The sequence below is a fragment of the Triticum aestivum genome, chromosome 4A, assembly GCF_018294505.1.
Source record: "Triticum aestivum cultivar Chinese Spring chromosome 4A, IWGSC CS RefSeq v2.1, whole genome shotgun sequence".
Taxonomy (NCBI): domain Eukaryota; kingdom Viridiplantae; phylum Streptophyta; class Magnoliopsida; order Poales; family Poaceae; genus Triticum; species Triticum aestivum.
The window spans coordinates 748,828,024-748,851,351 of NC_057803.1; the positions used below are offsets into that span (position 1 = coordinate 748,828,024).

General features: G+C 44.5%; 1 protein-coding gene and 1 pseudogene across 1 annotated transcript; one reads left to right on the forward strand and one right to left on the reverse strand.

The window, feature by feature from the left end:
• The first annotated feature begins 492 nt into the window (after positions 1 to 492).
• On the forward strand, positions 493 to 3,717 carry LOC123088605 (MDIS1-interacting receptor like kinase 2-like). The gene is made up of 2 exons (XM_044510823.1): positions 493 to 3,247; positions 3,368 to 3,717. The coding sequence occupies exons 1-2, from the start codon at positions 493 to 495 to the stop codon at positions 3,715 to 3,717; spliced, it is 3,105 nt and encodes a 1,034-aa protein (XP_044366758.1).
• A 3,364-nt stretch (positions 3,718 to 7,081) lies between these two features.
• On the reverse strand, positions 7,082 to 13,811 carry LOC123088607 (uncharacterized; annotated as a pseudogene).
• Between the last annotated feature and the right edge of the window lie 9,517 nt (positions 13,812 to 23,328).

Here is a 23,328-nt window from a genome sequence, read left to right on the forward strand (position 1 = left end):
GCCGGCACCCATGGACGTCCTGGGCTGTCCGGGAATCTCCATGTGGGGGGAGTAAATTTTTGTGGAGCGAGACGCAGAGGTCGTCGCAGTGATGCCTTGGCTTCGAGTGTTTTTTTCCGCCAATTTGTCGATGCTTGCGAGCCGGATAGGGAGGTCGTTGGTCTTGCCCTAGTAGACACCATTGTGATTGTAGTTTGGGTGAAAGACGGGCGACACATTGATTGGGAAAATGTGATCGTCATGCATGCAGACTGCTACAGTAGCTTTCCATGCAATTTGCTTGACGAATTCAATGTTTTCCAGTGATGCCGAGTCTAGTCAATGGATTAGATGACGAGGAGGTAGATACTCCATATCTCTTCACAAGCTACCAAGGACATGAATGGCGGATCAGTTACCTACTGCGTGGACCTAGCCTGCTGCAAGCTCTATGTACTAGTACCCCTCCCGCCAACCACCGGAGCCATTTCCATCAAAGCCAAAATGCTAGTCATGGAGACGGAGCGACCCAAAGTGCTCGCCTCTCTCGCCGCACTTCTACTGCTGCTGCTGATCACGGTCGGCGCGCTCGTGCCGGACACTGGAGTACAAGCAAGGGCACTCCTTGTTTGGAAAGCCAGCCTCAGCAACCAGAGTCAGCACGCCCTGAGGTCCTGGGAGAACATGTCGGCGCTCTGCAGCTGGCACGGCGTCAGCTGCACAGTGCACCAGCGCCGGCCCGTGATCAGCGGCATCTTCCTGAGGGGGATGCAGCTTAGAGGGACGTTGGAGTTGCTGAACTTCACGGTGCTGATGACGCTGACAAGTCTCGACCTCTCTCACAACCAGCTCTCCGGGGGCATCCCTCCCGTTATCAAGATTCTCGAGGGCCTCCAAAGTCTGCTCCTGCAAGGCAACCAGATAAGAGGCTCAACACAATTAGATAAAATGAGTAGTAATCTTGTGACCCTCAACTTGTCAATCAATCACTTAGTTGGTCACATCCCTTCTGAAATAGGCCACCTAACTCACTTAGTTACATTAGATCTGTCAAGCAATAATCTTTCCGGCTCAATCCCAAGCAACATCGGTGGTTTGACAAAACTCGCCACCTTGAACCTTTGCCAAAATGAACTTTCAGGGCAAATTCCACAAGAATTAGGTTACCAAGTGAACTTAGAGGTCTTGGATCTTAGTGAAAACACACTCTCTGGTTCCATCCCAGACATCTTAGGGAATTTGACAAAACTCAACAGCTTGTACCTTTGGGACAACAAACTTTCCGGAAAAATTCCACAGGAATTAGGTTACCTTGTGAACTTAGAGGGTTTGTCTCTTCAAAAAAACACACTCTCAGGTTCCATTCCAAGAAATTTATGTAATTTAACCAAGCTCACTTTCTTACGCCTTTGGGAGAACAGACTTTCTGGTCAAATTCCACAAGAATTAGGTAACCTTGTGAAGTTAGAGAATTTGGCTCTTCAAGAAAACACACTCTCTGGTTCTATCCCAATAACCGTAGGGAATTTGACAAACCTCACTCTCTTGTACCTTTACAAGAACCAACTGTCAGGACCTATACCTCAAGGAATTGTCAAGTTAATGAGTCTGATTAAGTTGGACCTCGCTTTTAACAACCTATCAGGCGCCTTGCCATTCAACCTTTGTGTGGGAGGTCAGCTACAACATTTGGCTGCTACTGGCAACAACCTGGTTGGACCCTTACCATCAAGCTTGCTAAGTTGTAAGAGCCTAGTAAGGGTTCGACTTGAACAAAATAACCTTGAAGGAGATATCACTGGGATGGGAGCTTATCCAAATCTTCTCTATATTGATGTCAGTTCAAATAAATTGTTCGACAGATTATCTCATCTTTGGGGTGAGTGCTACAAACTTACTGTGTTATGTGCATCAAACAACAATATAGCTGGAGTAATACCATCAAGTATAGGGAAATTAACTCAGCTGGGGATACTTGATGTTTCATCAAACAAGCTTGAAGGACAGATTCCGAGAGAAATCAGCAATGTAACGATGTTGTTTAACCTGAGCCTTTCTGGTAACTTGCTCCAGGGAAATATGCCACAAGAAATTGGATCACTGAACAACTTGGAGTATCTAGATTTGTCATCAAACAACCTAACTGGACAAATACCAAGATCAATTGAGCACTGCCTAAAGATTCACTTTCTAAAGTTGAGCCACAATCACCTGAATGGTACAATTCCTATCGAACTTGGGATGTTAGTAAACCTACAAGGTATGTTGGATCTAAGTGACAATTCAATTGTTGGCTCTATTCCAAGTTTGTTAGGCGGTCTTCGTATGCTTGAAGCCTTGAATCTTTCTCACAATGCACTAAACGACAGCATTCCACCATCATTTCGAAGCATGACCAGTCTCCTATCGATGGATGTGTCATACAACAACTTAGAAGGATCAGTGCCGCATACTAGGTTTTTTGAAGAAGCTCCAATCATATGGTTCAGGAATAATAAGAAATTGTGTGGTGTTGTGAAAGGTTTGCCCCCTTGTGACCTTCCTCGAGGTAGTAAACAAGGGGAAAAGTTTGATGCTAGTTTACTAGTTATTATACCAGTTGTTGTATCTTTTGTGTTTGTCATTACACTAGTAACATGGCATTGCAAAAGGAAGAAAAATGAGATAGAAACATCAAATGAAGTACAACAGACCATGATGTTCGCCATCTGGAACTTTGATGGGGAAGATGTGTATAGGAAAATTGTTGATGCCACAAACAATTTCAGCGATGCTTTTTGCATCGGATCTGGAGGCAATGGATCTGTCTATAGGGCTCAGTTACCAACAGGTGAATTATTTGCAGTGAAGAAGATCCATGTGGCAGAAGACAATGAGCAATTTAACCGTGAAATACATTCATTGGTGCACATTCGACATCGCAACATTGCAAAGTTATTTGGTTACTGCTCTGCAACTCAGGGAAGATTCCTTGTATATGAATACATGGACAGAGGGAGCTTAGGAGCAACTTTAAATTGTACGGGAACTGCAGTTGAAATGGATTGGGCGAGGAGGTTAAATATTGCAAGGGATGTTGCTCATGCTTTGTCATACATGCATCACGGTTGCTTTGCACCGATAGTCCACAGAGATATAAAGAGCAACAATGTTTTGCTTGATCGGGAATTTAAAGCTTGCATCTCGGATTTTGGTCTAGCAAAAATACTAGATGTGAATGGGTCAAACTACACAAATCTTGCCGGGACAAAAGGATATCTTGCCCCAGGTAAAATTATATCACTATGTTGGTACTTTTAGATAAACATACTAGAAGAGTTTTTATTGATCAATGTACTTAGATGATAGATGTAGCAAAACTGACTCTCGAATGTTAACATTTCTTCAGAGCTTGCATACACAACAAGGGTGACCGAGAAGTGTGATATTTACAGCTTCGGAGTGCTGGTTCTAGAGTTGTTCATGGGTCATCATCCAGGTGATTTCCTTTCATCTATTGTAGAAAAAACTACATTACTTCAGAATTTACTGGACACACGGCTCCCACTCCCGCGAGCTGAGATCGCGGGTGAGATGTTTCAAATGAACGTTGTCGCTGTCCGGTGCATAGAGCCTGATTCATCACACCGTCCAACGATGCAACAAGTACTCAAGGTGTTCTCAACAGTTGAACGATCACCTAGTGATCATCTTGATTATCTCCAAACCGGCATTGTCATCCCTGCCTGCTGGTCATGAATGTTCATCTGGCTAGTACATTGTTGTTTCTTTCCTTGTGATTACATAGCCTATGTGGTAATTTGTTTTCTTCCTTACCCTTATGCCCTGTAGCTATTGTTTCGCAATTAGCTACATATGAATGTTTGTATACAAGACAGAGCTCCTGCTATTTCTTAATAATTATTAATGAATAATCCATTCACATCCTGTGTTGGATGCCTCCTTATAGATCCTTATGGACATTATAAGATTTGCAAGCCATGAGCTGCTTCCTATCACCTGGGGCTGCAGCAAGCTCCACTAGTTGCTTATAAACAATAATAAGATGGGTACAATGAAGTACCATTTCATGTGGTTTTTGGAATAACTGGCCTAGAAATCATGCATATTTTTTGTTCCGTACGCATCGAACATTAGATTCTAGCTCGAAGATATATACAAGTAATGCAGATTATTTCTTCTATTGGCTCAGTTTATGGTTTCATATGGTTTTCTAGTAGTGATATGATTCATATCAAACAAGAAAGGTAAGGTAGTTTTAGCATGACGAAATATGCAGGTAGTGATATGATTCATATCAAACTAGAAAGATAAGCTAGTTTTAATATGATGAAATATGCAGGCATTTTGTGCCTGACATTGACACTGGTGCTCACTGTCAACTTTTGGCTTATAGTTTGTAACATGTTGTTGGTTGCCACGTCAGTAATTAGAACCTGGCTTATAGAGTTGATGCGTATTGTTTAGTGCCCGACGTATCACTACTGGAATCAAATTGTTAGTTTAGTGCCAAATAAGGATGAAAACCACTTTGTAAAGGCTTTGCCGAAGTTTACAATCGGCATACACACTTCCAGCAAAGGGCTCCTTGCCGAGTATTTTTTTTGGTTGCGCATTTGCTGAGTGTCAAAAGTCAGTACACAACATAAAAAAAAGACCAGACGGAACAAAGCGGAGAGGCAGCGTTGTTGCCACTTGGCACAGATGATTTGCCAAGTTCATATGCTCGGCATTGTAACATTGTGAACAACAACAAAAATATCGCCATAGGTGGGGCTGCGGCACCAAACCACAGCTTCATGAATCATGACCGCCACATCGCCACCACATCCAAGCTGCCACACCACGCCACCATGGCCTGCAACAGCGTTCTCCACCATTGGGCAGTTGAGAAATACCCTTCCGTTCCGTGTACATCCTGGCATGGGGCGACAAGGGATGCAGTCAGTGGTTTCTTCAACAATTGGTGTGTTTGATTCCAATTGCATGCATGCATGTGTTTGTCAAAGATGCAGCTGCATTGGCCATGTCAGGTCTCGCCACTTCCATTGTTACAGAGTTTACTTCACTCGCTGGCACACCAACATGCTTTAGGGGATGGTCTTCCAGACCAGGTTGCTGATTCTCTTCGATCATACAGTACATTCGTTGTTGCCAACCTCTTCTTATTTACAGAATACTGAGCAAAAGCAGCTGAAGCTAACTACATGCAAATATTCAGACTTCAGAAAAACAGAGGAAGTTCAGCTTATGTCGCTGGAGATCAACAGAGTTTCCTAGCCTATTGGGTCTGTTTGGAGCTGGATGTCAGCCAAGTTCTTCAAACGATCCATTCAAACAACCTGTATGGGAGTAAAATTCCATGTCCTTTTCGACTGACCCATTGTTTCCTCATTTTGTATCAGGTGGACGAGGGAATTAACTCTGAAATAGTCCAGTTGGTGCTCCAAGGGAAAAAAGGTAGCATCTACCATTGACACGAGGACAGGGGCAGGCGGCGTCTCTGTCCGCCATTAACATGTTGTTCAGGAGCTTCAGTTGAATAGCAGAGAAGTGTTGTTCGTCTCTTGAGTCCCAAGCAGCAAAGCAAATAATGCGAGGAGAATGGGGAAACTTGCTTTATAGTATTAGTCTTTTCATCTATAATAAGATGGCCGCATGCATCGTTCTGATGCAGAGGCCAGGGGACATTCTCCTTTTCAAAAAAAAAGACCATGAGTTTCCATTACCAAGCAGGGGAACAAACCTCCATCCCGAATTCCCATGTGCAATCCCCCAAATTATTATTTTTATACCAAATGTAATGTTTGGTGTAAAGTGCAACATTGTATTATATTATTTTCATTTTAAGATTAGTATGCACAATTAGCACGCATAATTTAGGACACACATAATCGGCAAGTGATGTCCTGATTACATTCAGGAACCATTGTCCAACAACATAAACATAAATGATGGACTGTCACAGGATAGCAGGAAGCCACCAAATCTGAATTCATGAGAAACAAACTCATGTGCATTCTGGACAAACTTATGAGAAGCACTTTATATCGTCTTTAGGAGACGAGTCCCCATAACCATAGCGGCACATCCAGCACCTAAGAATCCACCATTACCACATAAGAAATTGATAGCACAATGCCCAAAGGCTAGAAAGGACAACCCAGTTGTCGAGGCAACAGAAGCAGCAACTACTTAAAATGCCAACCTGATACCTGAAACACACCCCAGCTCTGTCTCGAGCGAGATTCACCGACCCTGTCGACTTCTCTAACTGACGAAAGTGAAAACACCAGGCTTGAGACGAGGCATTTGCAATCCACCGATCTGTTTTTATATCACAATAATTTATGTATGAAAGTTCCGACCTCGCTGATTCAATCGCTCATTCTTTGGAAATGAAAATAACTGAACATTTGAACCATTCTGGATGGTGTGCCTTTGGTGAAGTAGATTTGGCGCTCTAGACCAAGTATCACAGTCTAGTGTGTATTATCCTTGTTAAAAAGAAAGAGATGATAGATAGCAGCTTCCATTAGCGTTAGGAGGTCGGCATCATCTCTATCCGTCCCGTGGTCGGAACGAGGAAGATTATTTGTCTAGCCCTGAGTGGAGTCAACCTGACGTCTGAAACGGCTCTGAAGCTACAACCAAATATTCAGAGCTCATAAAACAGAGCAAAAGCAAAGGAAGGGACTTGCAAATATTCAGAGTTGAGAAAACAGAGCAAAGCAGATTAGTAGAGGAGGCTAACTACAGGTAAAACAGAGTTGAGAAAACAGAGCAAAAGCAAAGGAGGCGGCATCCATCATCAAGGTGTAGAATTAGGATGTGTACCTAAAGGAGTAGGACACGGAAGGGGTAGAATTAGGATGTGTACATTTGCATAGCATGCATTTGAAAATGTGGGGAAATTTCAAACTTTTGTTATGAGATAACAAAGTGATTGAGATTTGAACTTGGTGATGAGTTAGAGCTAGGTCATCATAAGTTTCAAAGTAAATTTCAACATGACCTTTGTTCAAATCCAAAATTTGGGCTTTCAAATTTAAACAATAACATAAGTGAGTCTTTGACTCATAAACACTTACACAAGATAGAGGGTTCTAAAACAAACATGAACCATACAAAGATATTTGAATTCAAAATTGAGGTTTGAATTATTCAAACTTGAGTTCAAATGAGAAAATTCATAACAAATAGAATAAAATTCAGAAAAATATAGTAACAATATCGCAATGCTCACAAAAGTATTCTTATCCACAACAGTATTTTACAATATCAATTACAAGAGGAAATATCAATTCGCCAAATACATAAATGCATAATCCCAATCTCCGTGATGGACTTCGTTGCCTTGCCTCCCGGGGAGGTCATTCCTAGTTAGTTCCCGTTATTAGTCCACTTGCATTGCTTGTATTCGCAATTGGCAAATTAACCTCCATGATTGCTATCATTGTCTCAAATGCAATAGCGAGCCTATGTAATTAGAATAGATAATCAGAGGTTAGCATTGTGAAATTGGATAGAATCATAATATATAATAACAGAGAAAAAACAAACCGAGCAAGAACAGTTGAGTTGAGGATTATAGTTTATGAGAAACCATTTTGTGCCTCTCAGCGTTAGACTCAAAATTGGCATAATTCTTTTAGCTAGACTAGTAATAACTTCAGAACCAAATATACAAGCATTTGTCAGTTTGCTGTCTTTATTTGCACACCCACAATGTTTTGGATTGTCTAAGTTTTCATGTATAGTACTCTGTCCATTTTTATAGGTGGCATTAGCATTTGAAACATTCAAGCATCCACCATTTACATTCAATGTTTCATTAAAGAGCTTGCTTTACAAAATTTCTGAAAATAATAGTGCTAGCATCAATTGCTTCTTTTTTCTCTTTCTTTGGTCAATATGTACTTTCTACAAATCCCGGAGCAATTTGCGGGATATCCTTTAGTTATTATAGAGAAGCCACACCCAACATGTATTTTAGAGATAAATGAAAATGCTAATACAAAAAAAAGAACTTGAGAAGTACCTGAGTGGGTCATTTGTGTCTGGGACAAATACCAAATCACGACACTTGCTGTCGGTAATGTGAACCATTTTCTCAAGCCTATATAATTAGGAGACCAGCGTTAGTTATATGTGTTGCTTTCAGGAACAAATAAAAAACCTTCCATGTCACTGGAGTAAATGATGCAATGCCTGGACAAACTTTACATGCAACCCCAAGAACAAACCAAAAATCAAGTAATGCAGACAATGCTAATTTTTTAATAAAAAAACACTGATTGTGGACAAACTACAGGTACCAACCCACCGAAATAGCTAGTTGTGCCAAGATATGAGATGACCCCATTGTAGTCATGGTGGTTTGGGTAATCTCTATAGGTTGTGATAACATGAATGCAGTCTTCAATATTTTAAACAGATTGTTGGTCAAAAATAGTATGTTTGAATCATGGAATACATGCATATCTTAAAAAAAGAGATGGACAAAGCTAGTATATTGAGCAGAAGCATTATAATTACCTGTAGGTACTGACATCCCACAAACATACAGTCCCGTCATCTAACACTGTAACCAGTATTGGAAGCTTTGGGTGGCAAGCAACCCAGGTCGTTTTGTGCCCACTCACGCTAAGAGTGTGAACAACTTTTCGTGTCTTCAAATCCCATATCTGATTTTCACACAAATTATGAGGCTTATATATGCAAACAACTATTATCAATCCTGTTATGAAAACAATCATTAATGCTTAATATTCTTCTCCTCGGTGTTGTGTGCGTCAAATTTCAAAGTAACCATCAAGTGCTCATCACCACGAGTGAACAAATAATCGGCCATGACGAATGACCCCGTCAGTGTGGTTTCAAGACTGGAAGGTTTGATGTTCCCGACCTATAAATCTCAAGCAGTGAAGACATCTTTTAACATCAAATATACAAATAACTACTGAAATAACTGAATTTGTCGATTATTCAGGAACTACAACATGCACATCGTACGAGGACTTAGGAAAGGAAGAGGCTATAACAAACCTTTACTCCGTCATAACGGGTAACACAAGCAAAAGTGTTGGTATCCCTTGGATTCAACTTGACACTGCGCACACCATTGTAATATGCAATCTCAGGTTTCGTGTCGAAATTTTGAAATATCTTCCACTTATTGCTCCTGTCCCAAACCTTGATATTTGTACCAATAGTAGATGATGAAAGAAGGTATGGCTTTGTTGGGTGAGCAGCCAGAGAGTTCACAGATTTCTTATCATGAGCTCTGAATTTGTTGACCATGTGCAGCTTAGTGTTGGTGTGATTATAGACATAGATGTATCCGCGACCATCCCCCACTACCAACCATTTCCTTTCAGCGATAAATTTGACTGAAAAACAGAATGTTTGGGAGGCCTCAGTTTGATGCGCTGAGACAAGGCATGGAACATGAGTGTAGTCTTGTCTGGCACCTCATTGACCTGCAACTTCATCACAGTTTCCTGCCACACAATCAGCAGATTTAAGTTTCACCAACTTAATTTTCACTGCATTAGCAACCACACGCTGGCTATAAAGTAGCAGTAATGATACCTGCTTCTGGTAGTCCCAAATGGAAAAATTCCCCCCCTCATGACCCGTCACAATCCTGTGATGCATATTATAGCGCAAATAAGAGGAAATCTTGGAATAACTAATATAAGAGTTGCGTCACTGGATGGGTTATAATTCTATAAATATGACTCACCATGGCTTAGTGGGGTGTGCATCAATGGATGTCACCAAGTTTATTTTCTCTATCGATCTTGATATGATCTGGTAAAACCAGTTAACATAATGCAAATAGTTAAGAGAATTAACCACTGCAGGAAATTAAATGATCAATCTACTACATTCTACAAAACCTTAAAAAATTTATCTAAGGCCCATCGATTGAAGAGTGTTGTTTTGATTGGAACACAGGGATTTTGGAAGGAACATGGAATATATATCCCAAGTCTTCACAGGATACATATGAGCATGGGTAGCTTGAATCATGCATGTCAACATTATAATTACCTGGCAGCAGCTTGCTGGGTCACAAGTGATAGGTGTCAGCATTGCCCGATACACCTCTTCCTTAAGGTTCTTAACATGCACCATAAAGCCACTGTCCATATTCAGCTTGTCAACAATGAATGCCTTCAATTTTCTGTGGTCTCCCTCCGACTGTACGATAATCATGAGCACCTCAAACTTGACCGTGTCTTTGGGAGGTTGTGCATGCATCTTCATTGTCGCATACACAACCAAAGTCGAATGGGGCTTCATTATCTCTGGTTCTGTAAATTTCCCATTTATTGGTTTAATCAAGATGCCAACGTGATCGTTTGTATTGTTGGTTAGGGCCACTGGGCATCCAGTAGTTTCCTTGTTTTTTGGCTCCAAGGGGAAGAGAAGCTGCTGCAGGTAGACCTCGAGCATCTTGCTAGTCTCAGAGGAATGGGGGTCTATCTGCAAGCAACAGCCACAATAATCAACTCACAAATGGTACCTTGACGTTCCATGTATAGCAATTGTTGTGGCGTCCAGCAGTTTCAAATAACTTAGATTTCACTATCGACTTCAGTATGCTGCAATTTCCCTGGAATGCATGTTTGGATGCAACAAAAGGTACCTTATATCTGCCTGTCACTCCGGGTTCCATGGATATGCTGATTATTTTTTGTGCATGGAATGTAACATCTCATTAAAACAAACAACTTTTCTTCTTGACAAGAAATTACCGTTATAGAAGTTCAGCTTAATTACTGGTATCGATCAGTTATTATAGCTTGAGGCATCCTTTTATATGAAATCGGGTTGCCCAACTATGACAATGATTTAAATGAATTAAGCATATGAAATACCTTATTGATAATAACAGTACTAGAGCCTTGTCTAACCACACTGTCCGCTGAAACGAACTCAGCTAAGCCTGCCGGAAGAACAATAAATACATGTCACAGTTTAGATTACACCTGTAATATTTGTAAGAGCACATATGTGTACTAGTGGTACTGTAAAAGACACTTTTTAAGTTTGATTTCATCTATTCTTATTAAACAGCATGATGCAAGTAATGGTCAGAGTAACATGGAAGATGCGACGTTACCCCCTGGTTTCTTGTTTCTCTGAATCTTTACTTCCAGCCTGCAAGTTTCGCAAACAAAATCAAATGCTTTACCAACAAGTAAAGGTAGGAGGTTAACTCATTGGCATTTATAACACACAAAATTCATAAAAATAGATAAAAGCGGCACGTTTGGATAATGCATAGAACACGCCAAGTAACCGAGCATACTAATCCACCAAGATAGATAAAAGGGACACACACACACACACACACACACACACACACACACACACACACACACACACACACACACACACACATATATATATATATATATATATATATATATATATATATATTTGGATAGCTCTACGGCAGGCTACTTGAGCTTACTTCAGCAGGTCCTTACCTGGCAACATCTCTTTCCTTTGCCTTCCCTTTATTTTTAATTTGAGGACTGATCTGGTCGACCTCCACCAATTTTTCCACCTGAAATAGGAAAAGAAAATTAAACAAATTCATATACAGTATTTACAACTGAGAAGCTTACATAAAACAATGTGGTATGCTATTCAGAGCTCTGCTTTGTACAGTATTTAACAACAAAACAAATAGATTTTGGTATCATCCTGCATAATCAATCGGTGAGGCACTAGCCCTAGGCATACATACATACATTCAGTGGCGGAGCCAGGAAATTCGAATGAGGAGGGCCAAGTATTGTTAAGTCTTGTTAGAGAGGGCCAGTTCATTAAAATACATTATTTTAGCAGCAAAAACATCAAAGTTTACACTAATACTAGACTCAAATCAGTTGTGTTAGGGGGGGCCAGGGCCCCTGCTGGTCCCCCCTGTCTCCGCCACTGCATACATACATACATACATACATACATACATACATACATACATAAAGATTCTGTGGTGTGGCAAGGTAAGGCAACGATACCTCTTCTGGCAGATCAACATCGGGCCGTGCAGCAACAATAGTACTAGAGCCTTCCTCACCCATACTGTCCGTTGAAGCGGACTCAGGTAAGCCTGCCAGAAGAACAATAAATACATGTCACAGTTTAGATTACACATGTAATATCTGTAAGAGCACATATGTGTACTAATGGTACCGTAAAAGACACTTTTGAAGTTTGATTTCATCCATTCTTATTAAACAACATGATGCAAGTAATGGTCAGAGTAACATGGAAGATGCGACGTTACCATCTGGTAAGGAAGCATCTGGCACCACCGTGATACGCCCTAGTTTCTTGTTTTTCTTTTGATTCTTCCCTTCCGGCCTGCAAGTTTCGTGCTACAAAATGAAATGCTTTACCAACAAGGTATAGGAGGTTAAATCATCGAGATTTATAACCAACAAAATTCATAAAATAGATAAAAGAGGCATGTTTGGATAATGCATAGAGCACGCCAAGTAACTGAGCATACTAATCCACCAAGATATATAAAAGGGACATATACATTTGGATAGCTCTATGGCAGGCTAATTGAGCGTACTTGTGCAGGTACCTTACCTGGCAACATCTGTTTTCTTTGCCTCCCCTTTGTTTTTGTTTTGAGAACTAGGTACATCTGTTTTCTTTGTCTCCCTTTTGTTTTTAGTTTGAGAACTGATCTGGTAGTCCTCCACCAATTTTGTCACCTGAAATAGGAAAAGAAAATTAAACAAACTCATATACCGTATTACGACTGATAAGCTTAGATAAAAACAATGTGGTACTTATTTAGTGCTCTGCTTTGTAGTATTTAACAACAAAACAAGTAGATTTTGGTATCATCCTACATAATCAGTTCGACACTAAGCCTAGTGTGACATACATACATACATACGTACATACATACATACATAAAGATGCTGTGGTGTGGCAAGGTAAGGCAACTATATATACCTCTTGTGGCAGATCAACAATCTGCAGAATCTTGGCCAACATTGAGATGGCAGAGGTGAAGTCTGCGCGGAGCTGAGCCATATTTTCCTCAAGATTGGCCAGCAGCGAGGTGTTCAAGGCACTGTTGGCAAGCAGCACGGCGTTGATGTTGAGCAGCACATCGAGGCAGACCCCGCGCAGCTTCTCGGCGATGCCTTTGGCATTAAAAGCACGGCTGAGGAGCCCCTTGCGCTCGCACTTGGCGACAAACTCGGACGCGCGCTGCAGGGCCTTCCGTAGGCCCTCCGCCGTGCCCCTCATCAAGTTGTCCTCCATGATCTTGGGCGACTCCTGCAGTTGCTTGGCGATGGCCCTCAGGCTGAGCAGGAGGTCGCGTATCCTGCGGCAGTCCTCCGCGTTGTGTTCGGCCTTGTCCAGCGCGCTGATGATCTCCAACCCAAACCCCACGAACTCCTTTATGGTGCTGAAGCTGAACAGACCGTCCATCTCTTCCTCCGCACGAGTTGAGTCGGTCTAGAAAATCAATCGATCGAAATTCCCCCTTTTTGTAAAATCAGGTCGATCGGCCTGGACAAACAGAGGAGATGGATAAGGAAAAGAGGGGTTAATTGATCCCTGCAAACCCTAATCCTAAGAAACCCTAGCGTGTTGAATCCCCAAGACCGATTTTGTGTACCTCAGCTGACGATGCTGCGACTCCCTGAAGAGTGTTACCGATTGATTGATTGATACACAAGGTAAGGGAAGGGAAGGGAAGGCAAGGGAAGGGGATCGGGAAGAGAGCAAGTGTAAGTGGGAGTGGAAGCAAAATCAAAATTTGGGAGGGATGATTAACACTCCGGTCCGCCGCAACAACTCACGTGCCACGACTTTGCCAGTCATCGGTCGTCTCCTACCCCACACGCACGCTTCTTGGAACTAGCCCACGGCCCAGATGCCATTACACTTTCAGCCCACTAATAGATGCCCGCCACAAGTTGTGCACAAGCAGTTGCGGGTGCTTTTGCATGCCCGCCACACATGCGGTCCCTTTGTATGTTTTTCTTATTTTGCATACACAAGCACCGCGACAGATACATGCTTTTGCTGTGGCGGGCTGGCTCTACTGACGGTCACGAGTTGACCTTCCACGAGGGCCACTATTGACAACATATTGCAGTAGCAGGTAGTTAAGCACGCCCGCCACAGGTAACCCGGGCCACTATCTAAGTTACAGTTCTCCCCCGGCTGCCTTCACCCTTCCCTCTTCGGAAAACGCAAATTTCAAATCTTCCCGTCGCTCTCGCATCAAACCCTGTTCCTCGTCACCAACGCGCCCCTCCTCCGCCCCCCGTGCCACGCTCGCCGTCGCGGCCGTCCTCCTAGATCGCGTCTGCGCGCCCTCGTCGTCGTCGCCTCTCCTCTCCGGCGCCTTCCGACCTATCGCCGCTGCGGTTCGTCACTGTTCATGTATTCAAAAAATATTCGCATTTCAATAGCTTATTGAGAAATATAATATGGATGGGAATGTGAGAGGGCATATTCTGAGGAAGGTTTTGTGCAGTTTAAAACTTACTGCTTTTCTACTTTCTTCACTCTTTTATGTATGGTCGCTACGGCGGGAAATTTCCTGCCTAAGTCGAGCCTACCGGTCGTGCCATCCCACAACACTCGATGTGAGCTAGGTGTGCGCACTTGCCGCGATCACCGTGTCATGCCATCCCATGACCAGATCAAGGCTGCGCCTATTCATCAGCTAACTAACTAACATAAGAATTCAGCTCGGAAGAAAATGACAGCAGCAGCCGTGTTTAGGCTAACATAATAATAGCGCAACACGATCGAGTTATGTCAGCATCAAGAAAAGGAAAGGAAACGGCTCTAAGCAAGTTCAGTCTTGGGTTTTTTTATCGGAGCTATAGTAGTAGAGGAAAACGAATGAATTAGGAAGGAGAGAAAGGAAGTGTCACCTTGGGTTGGATAAAAAAGGACAAGGCGCAGCCCCGAGCAGCTGCCTAACATTGTCAGGGCAGCCGACGAGGAGCTGCTGGAGGCAGAAGGGGCAGCCTCGAGCTGCGAGTAACGACTTGAGCTTGCAGCGGTGCGCTTTACTCCTGGACACGTCGCGCTCGTCCATGGTCAGGTCGTAGCCCCGCAGCAGGGCGCGCAAGGCGTAGAGATCGGCTGAGGTGCGCGCTCTGCGGCGTGACGCTCTGAAGCTCACGCCGTGTAGAGAACCACCTCCGGCTGTAGCTCCTCTTTGCCAGGCAGCCGGGACGACGAGCTGCCGCCCGGGTCATACATCTCCGGCGGCCTCATCCGAAGTAGAGTGGCTAGTAGCGTTGTGGCGAGAGGAGAGAGGAAGGAGATGAACAAGTGGTGCCTCTACTGTCATCACATGCATCGCACTGGATGTGCCTTTACTGTCATCACATGCATCGCACTGGTTGTGCCTCTAGTGTCGTGCCTGCCTCCTTTTTTTTCCCGTTAATTCCTCAGACGCTATGCGCTTTTGTCGACTGCCTCGGTGCTCACGCTGATTTGTCTTGTTAATTACCTTGGCCTCTCCCACTCACACTGCATAGTTTCAAACACTGGAATCTAATTAGACAATCTTATTGGATTCTTATCCTGATAAAGGATAATCTGTAAAAAAGAGATTGGCAAAGGATGCACTAAGTGTTGTTTTTGTGGCAATGAGGAGTTGATTCAGCATCTATTCCTTCAATGCCCACATGCCAAGCTGCTATGGAGAACGGTCCATATAGCTTTCAACCTACCTCCACCTATGAGTAGGACGAATATGTTTGCAAACTGGTTAGTGGGGGTGCATCCCAAGTTAAGTCTCAGATCCGTGTGGGAATTTATGCTATACTTTGGGCTATTTGAAACACTCGTAATGATTGTATTTTTAACAGAACGAAAGTTCCCAACTTTTTGCAGGTTATCTTCAAGGCTACCAGCTGGATCCATGTGTGGTCATTACTTCGCAAGGAGGAGGATCGGGCGCTCACGGTCTTTGGGTGCAACCGATGGGAGATGGTCTCCTGGGATTTGTTCAACCGATTTGGTTGGCGGACTGCTAGTAGGATTTGTGATGCATGAGGGTCATTTTTCTACGTTTCTTAAATTAATTTACCCTTAGGGCAGTCATGTGCGACAATTTATTGGTTGAAGTTTGTTATGGTCGGATGATAAACTTTGATATGATAAATAAAACATTGTGTGCATCACTCGATGCATGAGGCCGAGGGATGTCCCCTCTTTTCGGAAAAAAAATCTGCTCTTCATTTGAAAGAGTTGTACTTTTTATTTCATTTGAAAGAGTTGTACTTAGTCTCAATTATTATATTGATGAAACTTAAAATACGTGTACGTCCTTTGATTATTGCTTTTCGAGGAGACTCTTGCGAGTGAACGTCGACAGGGTCCTGCCCCAGTCACACGCATGCTGGGGACATGCACATGGAGCGTATCACTACTAGGAAAAGGGCTATAGATGAGATGGACACTAATGGCGCATCTGTTAGTAATGGCACACCGTGTTTTGGTGCGCCATTAGTGTGAGGCACATCGTGCGCCACTAGTAACAATTTTTTTAAAAAAATTTCCAAACATACTAATGGCGCATCATGGCTCGATGCGCCGTTAGTAGTGCTAACTAGTAATGGCGCACCGGCCACACAGTGCGCCACTACTGTTGTTTTTTTATTCTTCTTTTTGCAAAACTACTAATGGCGCACTGTGGCACAGTGCGTCATTACTAGTTCACTGTGCCACGGTGCACCATTAGAATATATACTTTTTTTTTATTTTTTTGCAAAACTTCTAGTGGCGCAGCAACAGCAGGTGCGCCATTAGTAATCAGGGTTACTAATGGCGCATTTGCATGTGGTGCGTCATTAGTAACCTGGGACCAACAAGATATTTTGGACAACCCACCTACCCACTCACTTTCCCCACTTCATTCTCTCCACCTCCTCCTCCAAGCTTGTCTCGGCTGCTCCTCCTCCTCACCTCATTTGCACCATAGATTCATCCAAATTAAGTGGTTAAATTACCTTTTTTTGATAGGTAAGTAAGGGGGGAAGCTATCTTTATGTTGTTCTCCATCTCCAAGAACGTGCACATGCACTTTTTGTGGCCTAGCTAGATCTATGTATGTTGTGGTGTTGCATATGTTTGTGGTGTTGCATATATATATTTGTGTTTGCAGGTACCGGTATTTGAAATGCCGTAGTTGCCAATATTTTGCCGGAATGTTGATTCATTTCTGTTTCGGCGAGAATTTTGGCACTATGCATTCTTTTTGGTCCTATTTTTTAGGGAAAGTCATGCCAAATTTTTTCTTGGTTCTAAAATATCGTTTTGCTCTACCCCGCAGGCGACCATGGTCCGCACGATGACCGAAGGCATCGTGAATAGGTTTTTGAGCTCCGCGAAGGCCGAGATGCTTCAAAAGAACGAGACGGAGATAAGATGTCCGTGTCGAAGATGCAAGCTGAAGAGCCTTATTGCGGACCCGGATTCCGGGCAGGTGCGGGACCACCTGCTCTTGCGTGGTTTCATGGATGGCTATCGGTGGCCAGGTGATGAAGATGAATGTGAAGTCGTCCATGGGGGCCAGTCAAGAAATGAGGAAGGGCAGCAAGACAACCACCGCGGCTCGGGCGGGCGAGAAGACGAAGAATCTCCAGGACATGATCACGACGGTGATGCTGTACACAGTCATCATGTAGAAGATGCCAGACATGATGATGAGGAAGATGCCGGAGCAGACGAAGGGCATGATCATGAAGATGAAGATGCCGGCGGAGCAGACAACGATGGACCATCGATGGGCTGGGTGCAAGACCCTCATATTCAAGAGCTGCTTCTCAAGCAGACGGATAACGCAAGAGCTGCCGCCCGAGAGAAAGCCAAGCTGGATCCACTACTAGGAAAAGGGCTATAGATAGGATTGATTCTAATGGCGCACCGTGGAAGCAGTGCGCCACTACTATATACTAATGGCACACCTGTTTGTGATACGCCATTAGTGTGGAAGACACTAATGGCGCACCGTAAACAGGGTGCGCCACTAGTATGAATTATTATTTTTTTTCCATTTTCCCATACGTACTAATGGCGCATCGGGTCCATAATGCGCCATTACTATCTATAACTACTAATGGCGCACCAAGCAGGCAGTGCGCCATTACTGTAAATTTTGTTTTATTCTTTTTTTTGCAAAACTACTAATGGCGCATCGTGGCACAGTGCGCCATTACTAGTTTAAACTAGTAATGGCGCACTCAGAGGAGATGCTCCATTAGTATATATACTTATTATTTTTACTTTTTTGCAAAGCTACTAATGGCGCACCGTAGGCTGATGCGCCATTAGTAACCAGGGTTACTAATGGCGCATTTTCCTACGGTGCGCCATTAGTAACCTAGGACCAACAAGATATTTTGGACAGCCCACACCTACCCACTCACTTTCCCCACTTCATTCCATCCACCTCCTTCTCCAAGCTTTCGGCCATCTCCTCCTCCTCACCTCATTTCCACCATAGATTCAACAAAATTAAGTGGTGAAATTACCTTTTTTTGATAGGTAAGTAAGGGAAAGCTATCTTCATGATATAGATCTACTTTTTTTCTCCCTAGCTCGCTCCAACAACGTGCACATGCACTTTTTGTGGCCTAGCTAGATCTATGTATGTTTGTGGTGTTGCATGTGTTTGTGGTGTTGCATATATGTTTGTGTTTGAAGGTACCGGTATTTGAAATATGCGATAGTTGCCAATATTTTGCCGGAATGTTTTGATTCATTTCCGTTTCGGCGAGAATTTTGGCACTATGCATTCTTTTTGGTCCTATTTTTAGGGAAGGTCATGCCAAAATTTTTCTTGGTTCTAACATATCGTTTTGCTCTACCCCGCAGGCGACCATGGTCCGCACGATGACTGAAGGCATCGTGAATAGGTTTTTGAGCTCCGCGAAGGCCGAGATGCTTCAAAAGAACGAGACGGAGATAAGATGTCCATGTCGAAGATGCAAGCTGAAGAGCCTTATTGCGGACCCGGATTCCGGGCAGGTGCGGGACCACCTGCTCTTGCGTGGTTTCATGGATGGCTATCAGTGGCAAGGTGATGAAGATGACTATCAAGTCGTCCATGGCCGGGGCCGGGCAAGAAATGAGGAAGGGCAACAAGACAAGTACCACCGCGGCGAGGGCGGGCGAGAAGACGAAGAATCTCGAGGACATGATCACGACGGTGATGCTGTACACAGTCATCATGTAGAAGATGTCGTACACGATGATGAGGAAGATCAAGACGAAGGGAATGATCATGAAGATGAAGATGCCGGAGCAGACGACGATGGAGGCTGGGTGCAGGACCCTCATATTCAAGAGCTGCTTCTCAAGTGGACGGATAACGCAAGAGCTGCCGCCCGAGAGAAAGCCAAGCTGGATCAACTGGAGATAGACGCGGTTACTCCATTGTATGAAGGATGCAGGCCCGAGGATACCCGCCTGAAAGTAACGCTCATGGCTCTGGAGATGAAGGTAAAACACAAAATGACCGACGCATGCTTCGACGAGAACATGTCATTCTGGCACGAACGTCTTCCCAAGGGGAACAAGTGCCCGACCAGTTTCGAGGAGGCGAAGAAAATCGTGTGTCCTCTGGATTTACCGCACGTGAAATACCATGTGTGCATGAACAATTGCATCATTTATCGGGACGAGCACGCGGAGTCTACCATATGTCCGGTGTGCGGCGTCACTCGATACAAGAAGAGGAAGAAGGCTCCTCGAAAATCGGTGTGGTACTTTCCGATCACTCCTCGTCTGCAGCGGTATTTCGCGGACCCTAAGGTAGCAAAGCTCCTGCGTTGGCACGCGGATAGGGAGGAGAAGAAGCGAGAAGATGACGCAAATGATCCGGAGATAGATAAAAAAGACAAGATGCTGAGTCACCCTAAGGATGCGAGCCAGTGGCAAGCGTTGAACTTCGAATACCCAGAATTTGGGAACGATCCAAGGAACATCGTGCTGGGCGCGAGCACCGATGGAGTCAATCCATTTGGCAGCCAGAGAAGCACACATAGCACCTGGCCTGTGTTTGTGTGGATGTACAACCTTCCCCCCTGGTTGTGCATGAAGAGGAAGTACATTCACATGAGTATGCTAATTGAAGGGCCGAAACAACCAGGGAACGACATCAATCTGTATCTGGGGCTGCTGAAAGAGGAGCTTGACACGCTGTGGAAAACGCCAGCCAATACGTGGGACGCCGGAGAGAAAGAATATTTCCCTATGAGAGCCGCACTGCTCACGACGGTGCACGACTATCTCGGTTACGGATATCTCGCAGGGCAGGTAGTCCACGGATTTTCTGGATGCGTAAGGTGCATGGATGACACAACGTATCGCCAGCTAGATAGAGATCCCGGGTCTTTGAAAACCGTGTTCATGGGACATCGAAGGTGGCTTCGCGACGATGACCCGTGGAGGAAACGCAAGGATCTGTTCGATGGTGAAACCGAACCCCGAAAACGCCCGTGTACGAGGAGCGGTGAGGAAATAGACAAGCTGTTGAAAAATTGGAAAGACTGCCCACTGCCGGGAAAGAAGCGAAAGGCGCCAGAGCCGCTGCTGAAGGTATGGAAAACGAGGTCTGTTTTCTGGGACTTGCCGTACTGGAAGATCCACCGTGTGCCTCACAGCCTTGATGTCATGCATATCACGAAGAACGTGTGCGAGAGTCTGCTTGGTACCCTGCTCAACATGCCAGAGAGGACCAAAGATGGGCCGAAAGCAAGGGCAGACTTGAAATCAATGGGCATCAGGCAGGAGCTTCACGCTAATGATGATGATGATGATGATGATGAGGCGAAGCAGGACACGGAAAGTCGTCGCAAAGGCAAAAAGGCCAAGAAGACTGGAAATGACTACCCTCCCGCGTGCTTCACTCTAAGTCAGGAGGAGATCGAGTAGTTTTTCACCTGCCTCCTATGAGTAAAACTTCCTTACGGTTACGCGGGGAAGATAATCAGATACCTAGACCCAGCGAAGCAGAAGTTCAGCGGGATGAAGTCTCACGACTGTCACGTGCTGATGACGCAGATACTTCCAGTTGCAATCTGTGGGATCATGGACGCGCACGTCCGTGAAACGCTATTTGGCCTATGCAACTTTTTCGACGTCATCTCTCGGAAGTCGATTGGCGTGAGGCAACTCAGAAGGCTACAGGAAGAGATCGTGGTGATACTATGCGAGCTTGAGATGTACTTCCCGCCCGCATTCTTCGACGTTATGGTGCATCTGCTGGTCCATATAGTGGAGGATATCATCCAACTCGGGCCGACGTTCCTGCACAGCATGATGCCGTTCGAAAGGATGAATGGTGTCATCAAAGGATACGTTCGCAACATGTCACGTCCAGAGGGAAGCATAGCTAGGGGCTTTCTGACCGAAGAGTGCATCTCCTACTGCACAAATTATCTAGGCATCGAGAACCCCGTTGGTCTGCCCGTCAACAGGCACCTCGGCAGGCTCGCTGGATGGGGTCACCATGAGGGTCGCCGCGAAATGCATGTCGACTTCGAGGGTCGACTCGCCGACTTTGAAAGAGCAAACCTAGTCGCGCTACAACACATAGACGTGGTCGATCCTTGGGTGGTAGAGCACAAAACCTTTATTAAGAAGACGTACAATGACCGAGGCCAACAGAGGACGGACGGTGATATACTCAAAGAGCACAACTCATGTTTCACGCGTTGGTTCAAGCAGAAGCTTCTGTCGTACCCTTTACATGAGGATTCTTCCGTGGAAGAACAACTCATATTCGCCTTGTCACAGGGCGCCGAGCACAACCTGATGACCTATGAGGCGTACGATATCAACGGCTACACATTCTACACCAAGGACAAGGACATGAAGAGCAATGGTTATCAGAACTCCGGGGTAACGATGGAATCCTACACCGGTAACGACAAGGACAGATACTACGGAAGGATCGAGGAGATCTGGGAGCTGAGCTACGCTGGAGAGAAGGTCCCGATGTTCCGTGTCAGATGGGCCAAAAACGTCATAAAAGAAGACCGGTATTTCACCACCATGGTTATACCCGAAGCCAAATCCAAGACCGCGGGCGCAAACGTCACCGCAAAAAATGAGCCATGGGTACTGGCTTCCCAAGTGGACCAATGCTTCTTCATTACCGCCCCGCCAAAGCCCAGTCGTGTTGTCGTGAGGAGAGGCAAAAGGAAGATCATCGGAATGGATGGAGTAGCCAATGAGCAAGACTTCGACAAGTACGGTGACCCGAAGATCGAACATGACGACGACGATGAAGTAGCAGCACACACCACAAGAAGAAGCAGGACCACCCTACCTAAAGGACGCCCGTTCCACAGAAGAACTCCGTTTGCGAAAAAGAAGGGCAAGAAGATTGTGATATCATGAATATTTTTAAATTTCATGGGCACTTTTTGAATTTAAATCGTAGTCTTCATTTCTCGATTGTATTTCATGGGCACCTTTTGATATCATGAATATTTTTAAATTTCATGGGCACTTTTTGAATTCATGAGGACACTTGATCTCGATTCCCCCTCCATCTCGATCTCGATCCCCCTCCATCTCGATCGCACCCGCACCCTCCCCCGCTAGCTCCACCCATCGCAACCCTCCCCCGCTCCACCGCCGGAGCACCCGGCCCCCCGCACCCGCACTTTTTGAACATATTTTTTTAATTTTTTTTTACTATTTTTATAAAAAATATTACTGTTATAATTTAAACAAGTTTGAACATATTTAAACACAAATAAATATAAAAAACAACATTTAAAATGCATAAAAAATATTACTATTATGATTTAAACAAGTTTGAACATATTTAAACACAAATAAATATAAAAAGCACCATTTAAAATGCATAAAAAAATATTGGGGATCCTGGGAATCAAACCCAGGACCTCCTAGTGTGTGTGCTGCGTGCTGACCAGTCGGGCTAGTGCGTGGGTTCTGTTGTAGATAGGGTTGGGCTGTAGATATGGCCACTAGGCTAGGTTAAAACAAAATTCTAATGGCGCACCGAGGGGTGGTGCGCCATTAGAACAGTCGTACTTATGGCGCACCTGCGTGTGGTGCGCCATTAGAAAGCTTCCCTCCACCTATTCCCCTCTGGCCTCTCTCCCTCCCTCGCCAGATCCCCCCCCCCCACTCGACCTAACTTTGCCCCCGCGCCGTCGCCCCCGCGCCGTTGCCCCCGACGCCCAGCCGCTGCCGGAGCTTCAACGCCGGCGTCTTCCTCAGTCCGGGCATGGGGTGCAGGACGACGACCGCGGCCGCCGGCCTTCCCACGGCCAACTGAGGCAT

What these genes read in the sequence shown, in the direction of transcription:
- LOC123088605 (XM_044510823.1), top strand. Translation starts at nt 493, where the DNA reads ATGGAGACGGAGCGACCCAAAGTGCTCGCCTCTCTCGCCGCACTTCTA. An exon ending in AAAAGGATATCTTGCCCCAG is followed by an intron (nt 3,248 to 3,367) that starts GTAAAATTATAT and finishes ACATTTCTTCAG; the next exon opens with AGCTTGCATACACAACAAGG.